The 20580-nt window shown below is 43.5% G+C and overlaps 1 protein-coding gene across 1 annotated transcript; it reads right to left on the bottom strand.

Annotated features, from left to right (window-relative positions):
• Positions 1-1270: 1270 nt before the first annotated feature.
• LOC125749345 (complement C1r subcomponent-like) lies at positions 1271-12462 on the bottom strand. The gene is made up of 14 exons (XM_049026513.1): positions 12301-12462; positions 8262-8469; positions 7753-7966; positions 7486-7669; positions 7272-7412; positions 6223-6425; positions 5994-6141; positions 5729-5847; positions 5577-5655; positions 4812-4946; positions 3995-4069; positions 3424-3629; positions 2340-2557; positions 1271-2090 (listed from the first exon to the last, which is right to left on the bottom strand). The coding sequence occupies exons 2-14, from the start codon at positions 8285-8287 to the stop codon at positions 1730-1732; spliced, it is 2109 nt and encodes a 702-aa protein (XP_048882470.1). The 5' UTR covers positions 8288-8469; positions 12301-12462; the 3' UTR covers positions 1271-1729.
• Positions 12463-20580: the final 8118 nt, after the last annotated feature.

Below are 20580 nucleotides of genomic sequence, written 5' to 3'. Positions count from 1 at the left end.
TAAAACTTCCAGTTTCCATTATATACATACCTTTGGGGGCGGCATGGTGGTGCAGTGGTTAGTACTGTTGCGTCACACCTCTGGGACCCAGGTTTGAGTGTTCGCCTGGGTTACATGTGTGTGGAGTCTGCATGATCTCCCCATGTCGTTGTGGGGTTTTCTCCAGGTACTCCAGTTTCCCCTCACAGTCCAAAAACATGCTAAGGTAAATTGGAGTTGCTAAATTGCCCGTAGGTGTGCATGTGTGAGTGGATGGTGTGTGAGTGTGCCCTGCGATGGGCTGGCCCCCCATTCTGGGTTGTTCCCTGCCTCGTGCCCATTGCTTCCAGGATAGGCTCCGGACCCCCCACAACCCAGTAGGATAAGCGGTTTGGAAAATGGATGGATGGACGTACCTTTGTTCACACTAGACAGTTTTTCTTACCATTGTGTTGTTGACTTATCAGCATATTCATATATACTAAAACACAGTATTTCCTATTATAAAATAAGAAAAAAAATTTGGAATAGTTTTTGACCAAATGGTTACAAAAAATTACTGTACAGGTAGGTCATGGGCATGTCTACTTATACATGCCCAGGGCAAGTATACCCTATAAATATATTTATGTCATGCGCATGTCATAAAGATAAGTATACCCTATAAATATACTTATTATGTCATGCGCATGTCATAAAGATAACTATACCCCATAAATATACTTATGATGTCATGCACATGTCATAAAGATAACTATACCCTATAAATATACTTATTATGTCATGCGCATGTCATAAAGATAACTATACCCCATAAATATACTTATGATGTCATGCACATGTCATAAAGATAACTATACCCTATAAATATACTTATGATGTCATGTGCATGTCATAAAGATAACTATACCCTATAAATATACTTATGATGTCATGCACATGTCATAAAGATAACTATACCCTATAAATATACTTATTATGTCATGCGCATGTCATAAAGATAACTATACCCTATAAATATACTTATTACTGTATGTGATGCACAGTTCTGGAGAATTTGGATACGTGTCGGTGATACCAAGCATGCTACCATTGTCCAGCTAAAAATCTCATTTAAGAACTAAATCAAAGCTTGTGGCTTTCTGCAAAATGAAATGCTTATAATTCAATCATCCCCATTTTGCCCTCTGCCCATCTATCTTTTTGGATATTCTGCAATGGATGCCAGTGAGACGCTTCAGAATTCCGATTCGGCAGCTCAGTCTTTTGTGAATAAGTCATTAAAAATATGTTTCAAATTATTCTTAAGCTTTATTAAAGTGATTCAGATGCTGACTATTTTATATAATAAGACAACATTATTTGTAGAAAAGTTATTCAGAACAAAAGCAGGCTACATTAAAGCATGTATAGGTATGCAGTTAGCATTATCTCCTTCAGAATAATGATTTTTTTTCTGGATGTATATTAACATTATCACTTTCTGTTTGTTGTTGTTATGGCTACAAGTACTGCTGTGACAACAAAGATAAGTAAATGTAGATAAAGAAAACAAGGTAATTGAAAGCTTGAGGGCATAATGCTAATTTCAGTTTACAAAAAGCAGAGGGCAGCATGATGTATTTTCTGAACTAATCTTGCAATTTATTCATTAATCTCTTTGTTAAAAAACTTAGAACTGTGATAGCTTTGCAAGTGCATGAGATTAGTGTAGAATTTACTCATCCATCAATACTTGTTCTTGTCCCAGTTAATTTTCCTCCATTGTTTTCTTTATCCAGTCAATGTATTTGTCAACACGAGTGTAAATGCCGTACGTCCCCTCCGTTCCACAACCAATTCCCCAGCTAACAATCCCAGCTGCCCAGTGTGGTCCATGCGGTGTTTTCAGGGCCAGGGCACCTCCACTGTCTCCTTGACAGGTATCCTGGCCAAACCTCTCTCCTCCGGCACAGAACATATTGTCAGTCAAGCTTGGACTGCTGCTAGATTTCATTTTTTCTTTGTCAGTGAAGCGTTTGCATGTGACTTCATCCACCAGGACTGTGGGAATGTACTTTAGTTTCTTGGAGACCATGTTGTTCTCTGTCGTGCCAAATCCCGAGACCGTCCTGAAGAAGTAACAGCACATTGCCTATAAAGGCTGGGTGGTTGTCATCTTACAAGCAAGTACAGTTTGTGAAAGTGCTACTTTTTTGGTTTGTCTTTGTGGATGACATGTAATTCATTAACACATTCTATTGAAACAGCGAGATTTAATAAATTATGTTGACGTAAGATTAAAAAAAAAAAAAAAAAAAACATAAAAATCTCTGGTTGATCCAGAGTTTTATTGCATGGAAAAGCTTTCACACACTCACCCTAATGATCTTGGGATGTATTTGGCATCCTTGGGTGGCAAACACAGTGGCATAAGTGTGGCATTGAATGTGATTGCCTCCTTCAGTTTGATGAGGGCGATGTCATTGTCAAAGTTATTGTCATGTGGATTGTGGTACTGAGGGTGGGGATGTATGGAGGCTATGGGAAAATCAGGACGCATGAAGAGCTCATCCACATCATTGTGCCCTGCATAAACCTTGAGAGGAGAGATTAAACAATGAGACTAGTTTGATTGTGATCACCAGAATCATGTGGGTATGACAACCCCTGTCTCATGTCATATTACATCAATGCACCTCACTGGTTTCATAATGGTTTCAAATTTGTTTGCATTTTCTTTACTTATCTATACTATGTGTACCCTCTTATCCATCCATCCATCCATTTTCCAAACCGCTTATCCTACTGGGTTGTGGGGGGTCCGGAGCCTATCCCAGAAGCAATGGGCACGAGGCAGGGAACAACCCAGGACGAGGGGCCAGCCCATTGCAGGGCACACTCACCCACCATTCACTCACACATGCACACCTACGGGCAATTTAGCAACTCCAATTAGCCTCAGCATGTTTTTGGACTGTGGGGGGAAACCGGGGTACCCAGAGGAAACCTCACGACGACATGGGGAGAACATGCAAACTCCACACACATGTGACCCAGAGGTGTGAGGCAACAGTGCTAGCCACTGCACCACCATGCCGCCCCATGTGTGCCCTCTTATATATCTGTATATATGCATTTTATGTATTTGCTGATGTATGGAAAAGAATTTCCCCCAGGATCAGCAAAGCACAGTACATTGTATCTTGTGAAATTTCATAATTTTTTACTTTGTCTGGCTCTGCAAAGAGCAATTAAGTCAAAAATTTTGCTAACGGCTATTAAATTAGCAAAGTTATAGATGTTGATCTAGAGTTTCAATAATGAGTAGTAGAGTTGAAAGAAATAAATTTGAAATCACAAATTTAGACCATTTATACAGTGATATAATATGTTAAGGTATACATGACCAGAATGGAGTTTTCTCTGCCTATGTAGAGTCTGAGATGTTTACTGCAAGCACACCTTAAAGGTCGTTAGCGGGTGCAGCGTTGTGCTGCGGAACGGGAAGAGGTTGTGGGCCGCTGTCAGAATCCAGCGATCGCTGATCACGGCGGCTCCACCTTTCCCTCCCTTCACTTGCAGGAGCACCTGCCAGGGAATCTGCCCCGGGGCTGCATCTGCCCCCCCCAGCACTCTCTGATGGCTGCGGAAGGTGGGCCGGCCACACACTGAATCAGAGACATGCTTAAATTGGTCAGACTTCTGGAGGATTGCCATTCCATCCATCGCGGCTTACCCAGTGCAGGGCTAAAGCAGGACTGTCATTTTTATTTCAAATTTACATGCTATCTTAGTGATTGCACAGTGTAAATGTTAAGACTGATGTTATCTTTTCTTATTAAGCTGTTTATTCACAATTTAAATGGTCAATCAAACCACGTCAATAGTTGTGAAATCAGTCAGAGCTGTTTGTTTTTAATTACTCAATCAGGAGTGACCAAACATTTTTGAGTAACCAGACCTTACAGAATATGTGTGCTTCTAAACAGCAGCAGGGTGAATTTTGGTCACTGGACCAAAAGAAATAATTTACCTGGTAAACATGATGGAATGATGTTATTGTTTTCACTGCCTTTCCATTTCCTGTCCGCTGCACAGGTGTAGTTTACTGAGCAAAGGGGAGGGAAATCGTTATGGGGCATGTTTCTCATGCCTGTGCAGTGCTTCCAAAGTGTGTTAATGCACCTCTCTGACATTGTTGCCTCCTTTGATACTTCTTTTTTATTTGATTCATTCTTAATATTGTCAAGACAAACGTCTTCCCTGGGACAGGTTTTGCAGTGGTTCAATGTACTTTTTTCTCCAGCTCATAAGGCTGGGTTTATGAGAATCTCCATGATGTGGGACATCCCCCAGAATGACATTTCTCTCACCATCCACCACTCCACCATATTCCTTCATGAATCTGACTTTCCCTGATCTAGGTTTTGCTTTTCCACACTGTAACAATGAAACGTAGGATCTCATATCTGAGTTCCCATAATAAAGAATTAGGACACATTTAGTTTGATTTTGTACAAGCGAGGAGCAAGCAGCATGGTCAACCAGCATCTCTGGGGGAATTGGGGTTAGTGGACCCTTGCCTGAAGGTGTGCTGGTGGTACGGTTACACTGACAGCCACAAGATTTAAATCGAAGACCTTGTAGATGTTCGCACAGATCCGCGAACCACTTGAGCAACACATCGCTGTTTTTTCGTCAGACAGAAAGGGTAATTACAGGTGTACTATGCATTTTTATACTATTTGTTAATTCAATTAAAAATGACAAACATGTCTACCTAAAGACAAGCTTTTATATATAGTATGAGCTTTATCAGAGGAGTTACTGTGAGTTGAGAGATTGCTCACCATTGTTCTCCACTGCCAGGGAGTAGAATGGCTCATTGCAGTGATACTGAATGACAGAGAGGTACTGGTTCTGTGAGCCGGAGAGGAAGGTCAGACCTCCATTCCGTAAAGGTGTAGGGATGCCACAGTCTATTACTATGGGGCAGAAAAGCAGATATCGGCAGCATGTTTACATTGTTATATTTATATTCAGCATTCAATAAGAACAGTTCAAACTGAAGTATGCCCAGTATTACTTAGGATATTATCTTTAAATGAGGTGTGAAGAAGACATCACATCCTGTTTCATTGATTTTTTTATGGAGAATTGGGGAACATTTTAGCCTGTACTAAGTACTGTTTAATGCAGTGGCCAGTCTTATCCTGAAAGGGCCACTGCGTATGCAGGTTTTTGTGACAACGGCCTGATTAAATTATTAATCCGAGAAGTGATTGGCTGAAGAGTCCTCACACCTGGGTTTGAACAGCTGACCTAAAGGTCATCCCAAAAACCCACATACACACCGGCGTGATATTATAACAGACCTACTAATGGGACTGCAGCTCTTCTCTGTTCAAAGAGAAAGGTAAAAAAAAATTATGTTGGGAGATATGTTTTAATAATATGTGGATTAAAAAGTGAGCTATGATCAGGCTTATTCTCAAACTGCATGTCGAAATGAAATGCGGAATTCATGATGCTGATTCTGAAAGAGCGAGAGGGCTCGGGCAGAATGGCTGTGTGTCTGAGGGCACCATAGCGCATACGAGAGCAGCCAGACTCACTGCGACACTCGGGGAGGGAGCGAAGCCATGTCCCATCACTCTGACACATGGAGAAGTACGCTGACATTTCTTTGTCCCCCTGGAAGCAAGAGAGACGTGAGAGAAGTGGCCTTTCCACACAGCCGCACCATGCCGCACCATTCCCACCTTACCATCATGAGTTTGTAGCCCGTGTCACAGCGCACTTGGATGTAGTCCCTGTAGAGATATTCTGGGAAGGTAGGGGTAACTATACCCTGAGCGATTGAGCGTGGGGACTCACACTGCACCCCTAAGGAGCAAAGTGAATCATTTGCCGAATGACAGATAGCATTAGCAATTTGCAGTCAGCAATCGGAATTCCTGTCATGGTAATGCTAATTCGTCATCATTAACGGTAAAGAACTATCGTGCTAAGAGCTCGCATTTCCGCCTCACTCTTTGTGCTGTAGCTCAGCCTCCAGCCGTAACTCAGGCCTTCCCAGTCGGTGTGGTACTCCAGCACCACAGAATTCGAGTTGGTCGGTATCACCCCTGGACTCTGCCGTCCACACAGTTTTTGGGGGGCTTTCCCTGGAATGGATACCTTGGTGGGGAAGGGGTTAGGGTAAGGCAAATGGCAAACAAATACTAAGTAAATACTAAGTAACTGAGATGAAAGCATCACCTGGAGCCAGTGGTAGAGGCAGCTTGGCTCATGGTCCTGCACATGTTCGATATGAAAGAGTCCAGTAAAGTTTAGGGTGATTATGAAGCCCGGCTCTACTGAGATGTGATACCGGCAAGCCAACCCATGAGGGGAGGCCAGGGGGTAGCCTGGACTGGACAGGACGCCCTCCATCTCACGGTAAACACCCCCCTCACACTGCACTGACACAGGCAAAGACAGAAGATATCAAATTAAATTAAACATATGAAATTAAACATTACAGCCAATGCTCTGTTGCCTTGGAAATATTCAACACCATCGAATTTTAATATTCTGCGTCTTATTGGGTTAGACAGGATAGAAGCAAAGAATTGTGCTGACGATAAGCCTACAGTACTGAAAACCTCATCTTGAAGGACTCTTCTTTTAGGTGTAAATTAGCAGGAGAACATTTTAAACTGAATTTGAGGAAGCACTTCTTTACACAGCGTATGTAGAGTATGGAATAGTCTTCGTGCTAATGTAGTGCAAGCTAAAACCCTGGGTTCCTTTAAATCAGAGCTAGATAAGATTTTATCAGTTCTGAGCTATTAGTTATGTTCTCCCCAAAAGAGCATGATGGGCCGAATGGCCTCCTCTCGTTTGTAAATTTCTTATGTTCTTATGTTCTTGAAGATCACATATTACTCAACTACAAAAGACAGCAAGTAACTCTAAAAAGCGTGGATTAGGGTTAGGTCAGCACTGCTACCTGATTTAAAGCAATAAGGAAAATCCAGCATTTCAAAAACAAGATCAAATCATGTATTCTACAGCAAAAAACAAACAAACTATTATTTAAACTTCAAACACGGGAATCAGACTATAGAAATATCGCTAAATCTTAATGCCGCACCCTTCTCAGGCCAAAGCCCTAAAATAGTATTTTCAGAAAATCTCCTCACTCTTATCCCAGTAAATTTTTCATAAACACAAGGTTCATTCATACGTATAGGCTATAAATATTTTGCTGATAATGTGTCAGTTTAAATTTAGTGTATTTGAGTATACTATGAGACAATACTTACAGGCACAAGTACGCTGGTCTGGCCTGAGCTCAAAACCATGGCGACAAGAGCACAAGTATGACCCCAGAGTATTGTGGCATATCTGGGAGCATAGGGGCCCGGACCCATCCTCGGGCTCTGGCTGGGAACATTCATCCACATCTGAATGGGACATACATATACGCGTTATACAAAATCAATGTAGACCATTCCAAAATGTGGTGCCATCACGTACCAATAGCCTGATAAAATGCAGAGAATCCAACATAATTCTGTGATCCAGGATTGGAGTCATCACTCTGGAAGATGAGGCGAAGATGATTGCCAGGAGACAGGATGGGCTTGTTGCCAGGGTGATGACCATCAGCAGAATTCTCCTGACCGCAGAATTTCCCCAGCACCTTGTTGTCATACATAACCTGCAAAGGATATATACCAACATGAAGGGTGCTTCTCACTAAGACGGGAGAGCAGGGATCAGCGGGGGTTAAGACCCACGGACCGTGACAGAGTCGTAAAAGCAGTTGACTGATGGTTCCACGTCCATGTAGGTGAAGGTAAGCTGTATCCTGTATCCTGCCGGCACAGATAACTCCCACTCCTCATAGTTGGAGGCTGGGTAGGGTTGCGGGTACCGGGGGGTCTGCACCTCCCCAAAAAGTGGTGGTTGTTCAGTGGAACTCAGTGAGCCCCAGCAGTGACACACACAGAGTAGCCTGTAGAGAGAGAGATGGTGAGGTGACACTGTGAGGCAGGAGTGGGGATCTGCATTCACATTTAACACATGACAATGATATAGGTCCATCAAGTAATGTTACATGTATCTGTGGCACATTAATGCGGCAAAGGTTTTGTGAAAATGCATTACAGGGATTATATATGCTGGAATCTGCACAGCATGATACATTGGATATATTTTTATCATAGAGCAGTTGGGAGGAACCAGGTCCACCGATAAGACACTGCTGGGGTCAGTAATTTAGCAATGAGATCTAACTGATAAAAACTCACCCGATTATATGATAAATCCAAGCCATGATTTTCAATGTTAAGATGATATATAGATCCTGATGTAGAGAGTAGATCTTGCCAAAACTAGGCAAGAGAGTCACACTCTCAATCCTGAGCTGTTGCAAAGAGCAACAGTGCTGTTTAACTTTGCTAATTCATACTTGGATCGGGAACAGAACCAGGGCTGATAGTTAACAAGAGATTCTGGCTGAAATAAAGAAAAAGTGAGGAGGGGGATGTTTAGACAAGACTCTTCCAGTAACAGGTGTTTACCAATGTTTATCCACAGGGACAAATTCCACCTTCACAGTGTTTGCATTCACCCTCAGCTTAACTTCAGTATCACTAGCTGCTCCTATTTATTTCACCATTCATTATGCACCAAAACTTCAAATTAACACAGTTAATCTTTGCTTTTAATTGTTTATAGCCCATAGTTATATTCATAACTCATGTGAAGCGAAAAATCTAGTAAAAATGCTACATGTTAAAGTCTAGGATATATTAGAGGGAAAGCTCACATTTGATACTTGAGTCAACACATTTAATGAAGAAGATATGACAAGGATAAAGATCTGAGTGACTTCGACATGGACCAGATCATTATAGTTATACAACTTGGTCAGAATATCTTTGAAATGACAAGCCCTGGAATTTATCCCACAAACCACAGGACACAGAGATAAGATGCCAGTCTATCACAGGGCAATGTAGAGACATAAATTTCAAGTAACCACATGTTTTTGGACTGTGGGAGAACACTGGCCTTCCCTGAGGAAACCCACAAAGACACACAACAAACATGCAAACTCCACATTGACACAGCCAGGGTTTGGAATGATGTGAAGCCACAGAGCGCTGCACAAACGTCCACTACACTACGCCTGATCTCTACACAGATTTATATGTTGACCGTTATGTAGAAAATGTTTTCAGGCCACATTTGTAACTGTTATGAAATTTGTAGGCTATGTTCCTCTGGCAGGAAATGGGGAAATTTGCACAATGCAAAAACATGCAGACCCCAACCTCAGAGGTGGGAGGCCACTACACCATCCTTACCACTAGACATTGAAGAAGTAGAGATATTTAGCAAAAATCAGCAGTTATTCAGTCTGTGTTATTCAGATTGTTCAACGAAGAACAGAAATAAACCTTATGATCTTCCTATACGAACAATGGATAAATACTGTGGTTGCAGGGTTAGGCTTATTGAAACAGTGAGTGTAGGTTTAGGGAAACTGTGATACAGGCTTAGGGAAACTGCGTATGTAGGGTTAGGGAAACTGTGAGTGTAGGGTTAGGGAAACTGTGAGTGTAGGGTTAGGGAAACTGTGAGTGTAGTGTTATAGTTAGTAAAACTGTGAGTATAGGGTTAAGCTTAGTAAAACTGTGAGTGAGGTCATGACCCTAAGAAAACGGTGATATTTGTATTAAAGATATGAGGTTGGAAATCAGTTGTCCAATTGGCTCTTCTGGTTTGCCCCGACGGGCCGAAAGCATGCTGATGTTAATTCAGGTCAGGTCAGTCTGGGGTGCATGTGCTGATCCATCCACTACACGGCAAAACTCCTCGGGATCCTGGCTGGCGACCCCCCCCCCCCCAGGCAAACGCATGGTCCAGTCCCACACTCCAGAAATGGCCATCCATCAGCCACAGCCTGGTTTTCCGTGGGCATCAAATCAGCCTGGTCTAGCCACTCAGGTCCTTAGCAATGAGGATTCTGTGAGGTGGATCACCCTCAGGGATAGTGTCCATGTCTCACAGTCATACAGCAAGACAGGGAGCATCAGGACTCAAAAGACTTGGACCTTCGTCCTCTTGCAAAGATATCAGGAGCGTCACACACCCCTTTCCAGCAACCTCATAACCCCCCCCCCCCCCCCCCCCATGCTCGCCAAATCTGACTGCTGACTTCATCAGAGTCAGCAGAGACATGAATGGTGCTGCTGAGGTAAGTACACCTCTCTCTCGACAAGCATCATTCTCCCTGCAGACAGACACAGTACTGATGGCTGTGATTAAAAGTCATTAATGGCCAGGATCCTGGTCTCTATCCAGGACACCCGCAATCCCAGACTCTCGGGAGCCCCGATCAGAGCCTCCATTGACTTCGCTAAGAACGCAGCATTATCGGCAAAGTCAAGATCAGTAAACATTTCTTCAGCAATGGATGCCCCACAGCTGCTGGACCCCATGACCCTGCCCAACTGCCAGTCCATACAAACAATGAACAGAGTAGGTGCAGGAGCACACCCTTGGTGAATCCCAGAATCACTTTACAAAAATTGACAAAGACTGGGAAGAACCTCTGCTGATATTTGAGCTTGTGCTCAATGGGAACCCTCAGTGCCTGGATGCGGTCGATGGTAGACTTCTTAGGCATAAAACCACACTGCTCCATTTGCTGGTAGGAAAACAAGTGATCACAGATGCTGTTAAGGATGACCCTAGCAATGACTTTACCCAGCACTGAAAGCAGTGTTATCCCTCTGTAGTTGTCACAATCCAGGCGATCACCCTTCCCTTTACAGATTGGGACTACAAGTCCCATTTTCCATTCAGTTGGGATGACACCTGGCTCCCAAATGGAAGCAAAGATTGCCTGCAATGCCAGGAGGACAGCCTTACCACCATACCACAGATCCCTGCAGCCTTTCCTACCCCGAGTCGATTCACCACCCATGCAATCTCAGTGAGATTTGGTGGTTCACAGCTGATTGGAAGATCAGCTTCGAGAACCATAGACTTAGAGATGTCCAACGTCCTAGCTGAAGGACCAGCTTTAAATAACTGCTCATAGTAGCCATCCCAGCAGGTCAGAACTGCAGTGTCATCTGTAATGTTCCATCACCCACCCTGACTGCAAGTGTCTGAGGAACAGATTCCTCAGTAAGCAGGACGTGGCTCACTAGACCACAGATGGTGTCACCTGCTGACAGATTCGTCTAACAAATACCTCCTAATCTGCCATAAGAGCCCAGACAGCCGCCCTCCTCAGTTCCCGGTACAGACTGGTGTTGCCACCAAGTTGTGCATTGCAACTCCTATTGATAATATCCAGGGTGTCCTGTGAGACGAAACACCTCCTTCGGGGAACTCCGGCAACACCAACACAACCCTCGGCAACCTTCGGGGTTTTATCACGGAAGATCTTCCATGTCACATTAGAGTCAGCAGTCTCACCCCAGCCTGCGATTTCCTCACTCAAGCTGCATGCAAACTCATTAGAAACAGCCTGATCTTCCAGCCCAAGATATACAGATTTATTATCTGATACTTGTCTGTCTTTTCAATGATATACATGATCAGTATATTAACTAAAACAGCACTGCGAGTAAATTACAATAATAGCTTTGTTCTTGCACATAAAGGCTTAAGTGTCACCTTGGATACTACAGATTAATAAGTCGTCTTCGATAGGTTGAAATTTGTTGTTAGTCTCAGGTGACAGGGGATGTCCTGATTTAGATTTATTTCTTAGAGCATTAACCGATGAATCATCCATATTCTTGCGAATAGGAAGTTGCAGCAGAGTTGCTGCTCTCCTCCTCTGTACATCCTGAGGACGTTACTCACAACCGTGGTGTTATTGGCCAATGTTTACAGATGCCACCTGATTCCACGTTTCCATCAACCCAGAGAAATATTTCATACCCCAGACTTAAGTCTCTGAGCTAGAAATCCACTTTCATATTGGGCCCAAACAGTCTTTAAAGTGGATTAAGTTTCTAGATTAATATAAATATCACAATGAAATAAAACCTTGACGTTACAACTAACCTGCATAGTTGACTCCATATTACTCCCGTATATCTATGGTGTTCCCAAAGTGTCTTGCTCATATTAGGCATGTAATAGCTAAGAGTACAAAAGGCAGCAGAGCTTCCACTGGTTTCATGAGATAAAGTATCTCTTCATTGGTTAAGATTCTATCATACTCAAATGTATATCTATATAAAACTAGTGGTGATGAGCGGGAAGTTTGTCCTGACCACAGAGGTGAATTTGAGTTACACAGATAACGCTATAGATTACCTCTTTTAGCTCTTCCATCCCTTGACTCGGTGTTCACTGTCTCCCATCGACTGCATGATTCCACTACTTCAAGCCCACGTTATTGTGCTGCCAGAAATTAATTTAGTAGGACGATTCCAAATTACATTTTGAATGTCTTCGTTCTAACAAGATATGTTTTTCAACAAAAGACTTTGTTCTGCTTTCTTCATGCAAGAAGCAGCCTGGGACAGAGATCATCTAAAAAAAACTTCCGGTTTGCAACAGTGTCTAGACGAAGGACACGTGCCTTAGTTAATGCAGTAATCGGCATCAGCCCCATCTTAGTATCCTGCCTCCAGCTGCTGAAGCAACTACCAACATGGCTGATCTCAAGATAGCTTTGGTGAAGAAATAAATGGTCAATCATTACTGACAGTTGTGACATTACTGACAACTCCTCAGTGCCCAAGCGCCCACCTGCCTCCCTAGTCTCTTCCGGCTCTAGCTCTCTTAACCCCGTCCTTTACTCCCAGCCCAGTATATTTATATAGCGTATTTAACTTTTACTTGATTTAATTAACTTATATAATACAATATAATATATAATAAAATGGCAAGTACAATAAAACACTAAATAAAGACTTGCGTTAAAACGGAACTTATTAAAGTATCTAATAGGGGCAGAGTTTTTGAGGTATGGTGACCAAACCTGCACTATACTATATAGATTTACACTGGAAGTGAAGCTCATCCCAGGAGCCAGCATCAGGCTTTAGTTTGGGCAGCTGAATGGGTCTTTTCTGCAGAATCATGGGTAATTCACCAAAACAAGCGGAAGCAGCGTACAGCAGGATCAGTAGCTTGCATTTTCTATTATATCAATCAAGGGTGTAACTTTTGGTTGAACATTGGGGGAGATTAAGGTCTCCACCCATTTAGGGGGACCCAGGGGCATGTATTGGTTGGTTTTATATTTTATGCTCATGACATTAATGTTTTTATAAACATATTTTACAACATAGTACTGTTTTTAAAAATGTTGCATCTTACAGTTTCGTTTTTAGAAATCACTCCAGTACCCATTCCACCCACGCCAGCAAAAATTGAATGAATGAACGTGTCATGCCCTGCTCGTCCGATCCTGCTGTGTCATGCCCCCTCGTTAACGTCGTGTGGAATTCCTGTGTGATGAGCTGTTTCAAGTTGCTGTCATTAGTCCTGTGTATTTAAGTCTGCGTTAATCTATGTTTCCCCAGTCTGGTCATTAACATTGTGGCGTTCCGTAGTGCTGAGTGTATCTGTATTCCTTTGATTAAACCCCGTATTCTCCAGACACCTGGAGTCCCGCTTTGCTTCCCCAGTCTTCCCCACGACATGACAGAGGGCAATTTGGATAAAATTGGTTTTGGTTTCGTATATGATTCTGAGGTGATCGTTCACTGTCATTGAGCTCTCTCGTTCCTTCTTTAGTCAAACAGTAAACCTGGTTGTGGGAGGCAGCAGTGGATATTTGCTGAAAACTGACAAATTTTGCTTGCTAGAGATGGCTTAATAGACCCATTACCAACTACTCTATGTATGTAAATTTATGGGAATTCTGAAACAGAAAAATTAAGAAGCGTTTTTGTTCTTTTCACCCATCAGTCCATCTTCTAACCATTCAGGAGCACAGGAGTCCATCCCAGGCAGCACTGGACAGAAGGCTGGGGATCCTCTGCACTGCATGTTTTTTGTTCTACTGTTCCTCAGCTTTTGACTAGACTGCTAAAAGTGTACAACAGGGTCATAATACTCATACTGCATTTCCATTTACAAAGGTGTCTGTCCTTTTATAGCAGTGATTCTCAGTCCTGTTCCTGGATGAAATGTTTTCATCAAAATCCACACTGCTTTCAAAATGCCACAATCCTTGTCGACTTATTAAGGACTAGCTGAGTTTGATTATGGAAGGGTTGGAATCAAAACATTCTGGCAGAGGGGATGCCAGGAACAGGATTGAGAACCACTGCTACATATTTCAGGCATTCGTCCAAACCTGCAAATAGTGGTGAGCCAGTTGGTACAGGGCAGATGGTGGTGGACTTCCAGGACAGGCTGTCAGTTGATCTCAGGACACACACACACATACACACACACACACAGCTATGCCATCCCCTGTTCTGCTCATGTCAAGGATCCAGTTATTGCCATATAGGAACTATAAATGTCAGGGCTGCTGTAAAGGTTCTTGAATTTGTAGGTTTTTCTAAAAACACTCTTTACCATCATCAATGTTCCGAACTGGGGCAGGAAATTAAAACCACAATCCTAGACAGATATGACCACAGTGCTGCTGACTGAGTCACCATGGTCACTTGTGCAAGGGCGGTGTGATAGCCTCATTGTCTACGAATGTCACGAAGGACCTTTGGCTTATGGGTGCTGTATCATGGGTCTTAGTCGGTAGATTATTATCTAATAGAGAGGAGGTGTGTGAGTATGAACAGTAATAATCTTGTCTCTCTTCCTACATACATCTTTGTGCAGGCTGCAGCCTAGACTACGTTTAGAGTGACTCACTTAACTACAGAGTTACAGTCAACGGCTTCCTGGGCTCCAAAATCTACCTGCGTCTGAGTAGACAGTGTGCAGAGCCTAACAAGCCCAGGGGGGTGATTAAGGCCTAATTCAAGAATACCATCCATCCATTCATTTTCCAAATTGCTTATCCTACTGGGTCGCGGGGGGTCCGGAGCTTATCCAAGAAGCATTGGGCACAATCCAGGATGGGGGGCCAGCCCATCGCAGGGCACACTCACATACCATTCATGCACACCTATGGGCAATTTAGCAACTCCAATTAGCCTCAGCATGTTTTTGGACTGTGGGGGGAAACCGGAGTACCCGGAGGAAACCCCACGACGACATGGGGAGAACATGCAAACTCCACACACATGTGACACAGGCAGAGACTCAAACCCAGGTCCCAGAGGTGTGAGGCGACAGTGCTAACCACTGCACCACCATGCTGCCCCGATCAAGAATACCATAAGGCAGAATTTATTCAAAATTGACATTTCAGAAACATTTTAAACTTCGTTTTAATATTTTGATTTTAAAATAGAGAATGATATTTTGTTTTTAAAATGACTCATTTGTTCGTTTCACAATAGCATTTCCAGTGAATAATAGGTTAGAAAATACAGTTTTAAAAGGGCTTCTGGTATAAACCACACCCACTTCCAGTCTTCTTTCCAAATACAGATACTGAGAAAGATCATTTTGTTCGTTGAACAGATATATATGCAGATAATGATATCGCTGTGCACCTCTAACTCCCACAATATTGCTGAAGACCAATATCCCTACTGTCTATACCCAAATCTAAATCCTTGGTTCATCTTAAACAAAGACACCACAGATTTTGGAAAGTTGTATTTCGAGCAATGAAAATGGTGACCATACGGTCCCAGTCCACCGCAGGGCACATACACAGTAACAGACACACTAATGGGATGAAAAATAACAAGGTATCAGGCGTGTATAAATTTCTTCCAGTACCTCTTATCTGCCCTCAGTGCCTCAATACATACATAAATACAAATGCAAGAAGCAGAGTGGGTCAAACAAGGAACTATGAAATTAAATGAAACAGTATAAACAAGCACAGTTACAATTAGAAAATTTTAAAACTATAACTTGAGTGGGAGGGGGTTCTCTTTATCTGCTTATGACCCACAACTGTCAGCAGACTGTCTCTAGCCAGCAGCCATACCACCGGTAGTTCAGGTTAGGTAATCCACCTAAAGCAGGTTTGGGCCTGACCAATACTTGGATGGGAGACCAACTAAGATAGCTGGGTTTCCTCTGGGTTTCCTCCAACAGCGTAGCCCATCCTGTGGTCTGTCTGGATCCTAGTGCCCCAGTGCAGTGTTGGGGACACTGCGCTGTAAATGTGGTGCCATTCTTCAGATGAGACGTACAGTAAAACCAAGGTCCGGACCTTCTGAGGTCTTGGCATCTTTTGAAAGAGTAGGGGTGGTACCCTACTGTCTTGGCTAAAATTGCCCACTGTGGCCTTTTCAAATCTGGCCTTGTAATCATCCTCTATATCTAATTGGTGAATTCTCTCCTACCCCTTTACTACCTTAGTTACTGTGTGGTGAGCGTACTGGTGCAGAATGGCTGCTGTCGCATCATCCAGGCGGGGGCTACACAGTGGTGGGGGTTGAAGTGGCTCCCCATTGGTTCTGTAAAGTGCTATGGGTGTTTCAAAAAGTGCCATATAAAAGTGATATTCTGGCACTCATCACTCATACAGTACAATCCCTGGTCTTAGACTACAGCTGCCATTTGGTTGTTTGTATACAGTACGCTGTTTATATACATGTTTATGTCCTTTCATACTGTGCTCTTATGTTGTGTGTATTGTCTGATCCTGACCCTTTATAACTGCCGCTGTGCTGAAATTTCTCTTTGTAGGATTCATCTTAGTATTAACCAGCACACTTTCCATGTTAATTTATCAAATTACGCATTTATGAATGTGTACATGCCAAAGTGCCCCCGATTGTCATCCATACATTGTACAATGTGTACATACTGTCGCCATTATCAACGTTAGTTGTTAAAGTGTCAGTAGAGTTGGAGATATTTTAGGTTTTAAGTCACTTTGGCATATTTTATCCAAATATTATTTGCATTAAAAGTAGCATGTAAATGTATAATTATACAAGTAACAATGAAGCTATTATTAAAGTACAAATGGAAAATGTGTACGTGACATTTTGTTTTCCTCTCCGAGCACCAAGTAAATGAACTAGAATCAACGGCTGTATGTCAAGGGGGTCTGGGCTACTGGGGGAGGGGGAAGCCACAACTGTATGACGCATGTAGCAAACCATTGTGGGTTTTCAACTCAAGCGGAAGAGCACAAGAGCGACATCACTGAGCGTCTCACTTAAAGGAGCAGCCGCCCTTTGTGTCGACATGCATCAGTGCACATTTTCAAGGTCAGGCTGGCTGGCCACAGGGCTGCAGCACGAGCACAGCAGACAGCAGCGAGTGAACAGAAAGGTACTTTAATGACAGAAAAAATGAAAACAGAAAGATGGGCCCGTGACAAGAATGGAACCAAAACCAGAAACAGAAATGGAAGCTCAGCTGCAAGTGGAAATCAAAATGCAAACGTAACAGTAGGCATCCAGACCACAAGAAGGTTCACCAGGAAGCGAAGACAACAGCGCTCTGCTCACCTACGCACTCCCTCAACCTCTCTGCTATTAAAACCATGTGTGTGAAATCAGGCCCCCCATTCTCTCGCTCAGCTAAACTAGTGACCCAAAATGTTACCACTGCAACAACACTAATTAGATCATCTTTGCTCCATCGGCCTGTACTGAACAAGAAAATGAATAGAAGGAGGGATGAACTTTGTCCAAGCAGTAATTGATAATAAAAAAAGCATTTGTTAGAAAAGCCCCACTATATTAGTCTGATAACCCCGCATTTGTCCCTTATCAGATATCTTGTTTTATAAGCATGATTTAGCCCAAATACATAATGTCACGGAGTGCACCAAGAACGGGAAAATGGGACCAGGAGGGAACAAAGGCGGGACAGAGGGACGGGGGGCAAACACAGGGGGCAAAGGGCAGGGGGCACCAGGGAACTGGAGGGAACCCCGGTGGGCGGAAGGCGGGAGCTGCAGGGACCACAGGAGACCGCGAGGCCAAAGCCAGAGGGACCCTTCGCAACTGCAAGGCAGGAGCTGGTGGGGATGTAGTAGGGGATGATTAGGAAGGTGGAGGGACCGCAGGAGGAAGCGAGGAGGGAGGCGAAGGGGACAATGAAGGAGTTGAGGAGGGAGCAGAAGCCGCGGCAGGTGAAGGCACAGGCGACTGATGACTTGGAGCAGGGTCTGGGGGACAGGAATTGCGAGAGCAGGAACTGCCGAGACAGGAACGATCTTCTCCAGCTCTTGAGGTAAGCAAGTAGGGGTGAAAGTGGAAAACTCCCCCTTAAGTTGTCTTTGGAGCAATGCAACCTCTGGGGAGTCTCACACCACTGGTTCCCCCAACACCTGCCAGTAAAGACCCTGGAGGGTAAAGAATCATCTGGCCAGGGTGTTGGGCGCAGACGGCGGCAGGCAGACGAGCCTCGGTTAGGTGAGGTGTCTTTTTCAAGAGTCCGGTCATTCTGTCAGGGAGTGGGGAAGCACGGACCGGGTTAGCAGAGGCAGGACTCGAGGTGTCAGGAAAATACGGGGTTTAATCAAAGGGAGACAACTATACCACACAACGTCATACGTCATTGATGATACTTTAATGCAGACTTAAATACAAAGGACTAATCAACATGACAGGGAACAACTGGTAACTGGGATTCCACACGAGGTAGCGAGGGGGCATGTCACACGGGAGGATTGGATGAGCAGGGCATGACACATAATATGGGATTCTTAAAAGTTTCATTCAGAGTATGTGCAAGTTGACATGTTCATGCTTACTGCAGCTCTTTCTGTCACATGACTGAAATAAAATTGCCACAATTTAACCCTGGTATGGTCAATTATGACCAATTCACTGCTTATTCTTGTATGTATATTGTTTTAATCTGATCCAGACAATGACTTAAAAATAGGAATTAAAATTCACTCCTACATTAGTTTGGGGTCCCAAACAGCCCCACAACCTGGGGGGGGGGGTACCCGACCATACATTTTGCAAGTCAGATCTGGGAAACTGTGGGAAATAACTATTATTATTATTATTATTATTATAGTTGTTGTTGTTGTTATTACTGTAATAAACATGTGGCATTCAGGTTTCACACAGACGTGCAATCACACCTATAGTCTCTAGACTATAGACTCCATCTCAACTACTATCAAGTGATAATATACAGTACCCACCACAGGAACCACCACACCATCTACAGGGACAGTGGGTAGCAACACGACTTCCTGAGGATCCTAATCATGCCTCTCATCGTGACTCCGAGGAGGAAGGATGAGGCCTGGGCGACTCTGAACTGACACTCAACCCGACAAAAAAGCGGAAGGAGAATTGTGTGCAACGGTGGATCTGATCCAGAGCATGAGGCGACTGATGCAGAAGAATGAGCTGAAAAAGTAGAGGATCCCTCTGAGGTAGAAGGTACATCCCGGGCAAAGAATGGAAATTTGTTCGTTCCCTCGAGAGACAAAACTGGGCATCAGCTAGGAGAGTCATCAGGAAGAACGGAGAGTCAACAAAGCATGTAGTGTCCAGCTACGAAGTGCTTCCGCCAAAGGCTACCGAAAGCACAGTGCGTATTTGGAGGGAAAATATGTGTATAGCCATAGCTCGGGAGAGATGGACTAGATACATGAATCTGTTGATTCTGCCTGGTATACGCAGGTCAAGGAAGGAGCCTGCTACCAGCTTACGTCATGGCTAGTCTGCTCAGGCACTTTCTCGGCATGCCGTGTCAATGCAGAACTTTCATATTCTCTCAAGAGTCATCTGCTCTGACGACATACACTATATCACAAAAAGTACTGGGACATCTGACATCTGACATCTGACACATTACTGACACATGACATTAATATGGAGTTGGCCCAGCCTTTGCAAAACACAGCATGTTGTTCCTAAAAAGTCGGCTGTACACTTATATGGCATCAGTACCATGCATCACCAGTCATGTCCATGTGCCAAATGTATGTTATGTGTGACTAAACTTAGTGCAATAAAAAAAAAAAAACATAAAAGACCAGTGCCAGGATTTTGTATCCAGCTGCCAGCATCATATGCATATGAGGAAATATAAATAGATACTGGAGATTCAGGTGGTTATTGACTGCAAAGGTATGCTAATATACCGTACAGTCTTACTGTCATGTACTGTAGACTTCCCGCTCGTGGGGGGGAGGGGGGGGGGTGTCGGGGGTTTCCACAAAGACTGAGGGGGAAGGAGGAACACAGCGTGACACTTTACCCCTATATTTGATCTCTGTGGCAGCCTATGGCAACATCACCACTGGGAGGTTTATGTACAGGCAGCTCTCCACTTAAATAAAACTGATTATGCATGGAAAGATATGTACTAGATAAACTTAAGATATTTAAGCTTAAGTAAGGGTTTGTGGGACACAAGAAACACAAAACAGAGAATACGGCAAAGCCCTTTAATCACACAAACACTGAGCGTATTCTCTCAGCTGAGTCCTTCTGATCTGCTGTCCAAAGCACTGCAAACACACAAGCAACCAATTAAGAATGAATTCAATATGACTTAGGTTGTAGGTGGATTGTGTTGTACATGTGTGTGTTGGGGTGTGAAGTCAGGTACTTGAAG

The sequence above is a fragment of the Brienomyrus brachyistius genome, chromosome 9 (assembly GCF_023856365.1).
Source record: "Brienomyrus brachyistius isolate T26 chromosome 9, BBRACH_0.4, whole genome shotgun sequence".
Lineage (NCBI taxonomy): Eukaryota > Metazoa > Chordata > Actinopteri > Osteoglossiformes > Mormyridae > Brienomyrus > Brienomyrus brachyistius.
The sequence above is the reverse complement of the archived record's forward strand: the minus strand, read 5'-3'. Positions and strand labels throughout refer to the sequence as shown.

Excerpts from the sequence above, each read along its gene's own strand:
- LOC125749345 (XM_049026513.1), bottom strand. The coding sequence starts at position 8,287 with ATGGCTTGGATTTATCATATAATCGG. Across the intron at positions 6,142-6,222 it reads GCCTCTACCACTGGCTCCAG|GTATCCATTCCAGGGAAAGC; the intron begins GTGATGCTTTCA and ends TTCCCCACCAAG. Across the intron at positions 2,091-2,339 it reads TACATCCCAAGATCATTAGG|GACGGTCTCGGGATTTGGCA; the intron begins GTGAGTGTGTGA and ends TTACTTCTTCAG.